The sequence below is a fragment of the Mandrillus leucophaeus genome, unplaced genomic scaffold (assembly GCF_000951045.1).
Source record: "Mandrillus leucophaeus isolate KB7577 unplaced genomic scaffold, Mleu.le_1.0 Scaffold57, whole genome shotgun sequence".
Lineage (NCBI taxonomy): Eukaryota > Metazoa > Chordata > Mammalia > Primates > Cercopithecidae > Mandrillus > Mandrillus leucophaeus.
In genome coordinates, this window is record NW_012106141.1 from 6,522,220 (window position 1) to 6,523,327 (window position 1,108).

General features: G+C 41.6%; 1 protein-coding gene across 1 annotated transcript in view; it reads left to right on the top strand.

Annotated features, from left to right (window-relative positions):
• IL17RD (interleukin 17 receptor D) overlaps positions 1-1,108 on the top strand; it is a 78,875-nt gene that overhangs the window by 65,169 nt on the left and 12,598 nt on the right. The window contains exon 7 of the mRNA XM_011998428.1: positions 371-514. Within this exon, the coding sequence (XP_011853818.1) occupies positions 371-514 (144 nt within the window). The remainder of the gene's footprint in view (positions 1-370; positions 515-1,108) is intronic.

A 1,108-nucleotide genomic window follows, 5' to 3' on the forward strand; every position in this document is an offset into this window, starting at 1 on the left:
GTAAGTTGATTTTGTGGTAAAGGGTAGGAGCATGAAATGATTCCATTTTTTACCTGTTATCAGGAGGGAGGCCTGTCATTTTCAGGACTAGATTAAGAAAATTATTTTCTAGAAAGTTCTGTTTATTTAATGTCTATGTGCCAGGCCCTGTTCTAAATGCATTCCAAATGTTAACTCCAAATACCCTCTGTGGCAACCCTACAAAGAATTTAATCGTACCATCCCCACTTATTAGATGTCGAATCCCACACAGAGAAGGTGAAGGGCTTGCCGGGAGTTGGATTTGAACCCCAGAAGTCTGACTCTGGAATCCATGCTCTGAACTCAACCACCCACTGTGCTGGGTCTGCTCACCTTTTGTTCTGTACAGGTTATCTCTTTAATCTTCCTGAGTTGCTGCTTTCAAACTTTAGTGACTGGTCACCCTGCAACAGGCAGCAGCTCCTTCTTGCCTTCCTGATCAGTCTTTGTCATTCAAGCCTTGGATGGTCAGTCCTGTCCAACATCCCCTCCTGTGAGGTCTGGTTGCAGCCCTCATCCATTGTGATGTTTCTGTTCACAACTCCAGCCTACATCAGTGTTTCCCTCTGCAGAATTCTTATTATGGTTGTTTTCTATGCAGCAAAATTATTTTAACAATTGATCTCATAATTCTTAAAATGAAATTCCATAGGGCAAAGACCATGTGTATGTCACATAATCTCTGGATGACTTGCACATAATAACCAGATAGAAGATTCAAAGAATGTGTTTATGAACGCCTCACCTAAATCAAAATTAGTATAATTTAAGATGAATTTTTCCCATTGGCATAGAATCAATATGTCTATTTGGGGGTAAGGTGGGTGCAGGGGGTGTGTTCCTGGAATGCAAACATTTGTCACCATTTCAGTGCACTGTGGTTTTTGATGCTGTCTTCGGTTTTATTGGCATTATACGGAGACTCTCCCTGCGTTAGCAAGCAGCATGGCATAGTGGACTAGCTGTTTGGCCTCTCTCCTTGTGTTTTTATTGCGTTTAGATTCTGTTTCAAAGCTATTGGCTTTGGTGTCTGGTTTTCAGTGCTGACACTACTACTTATATGCCTGCATGTCATTTCAGGAAACCA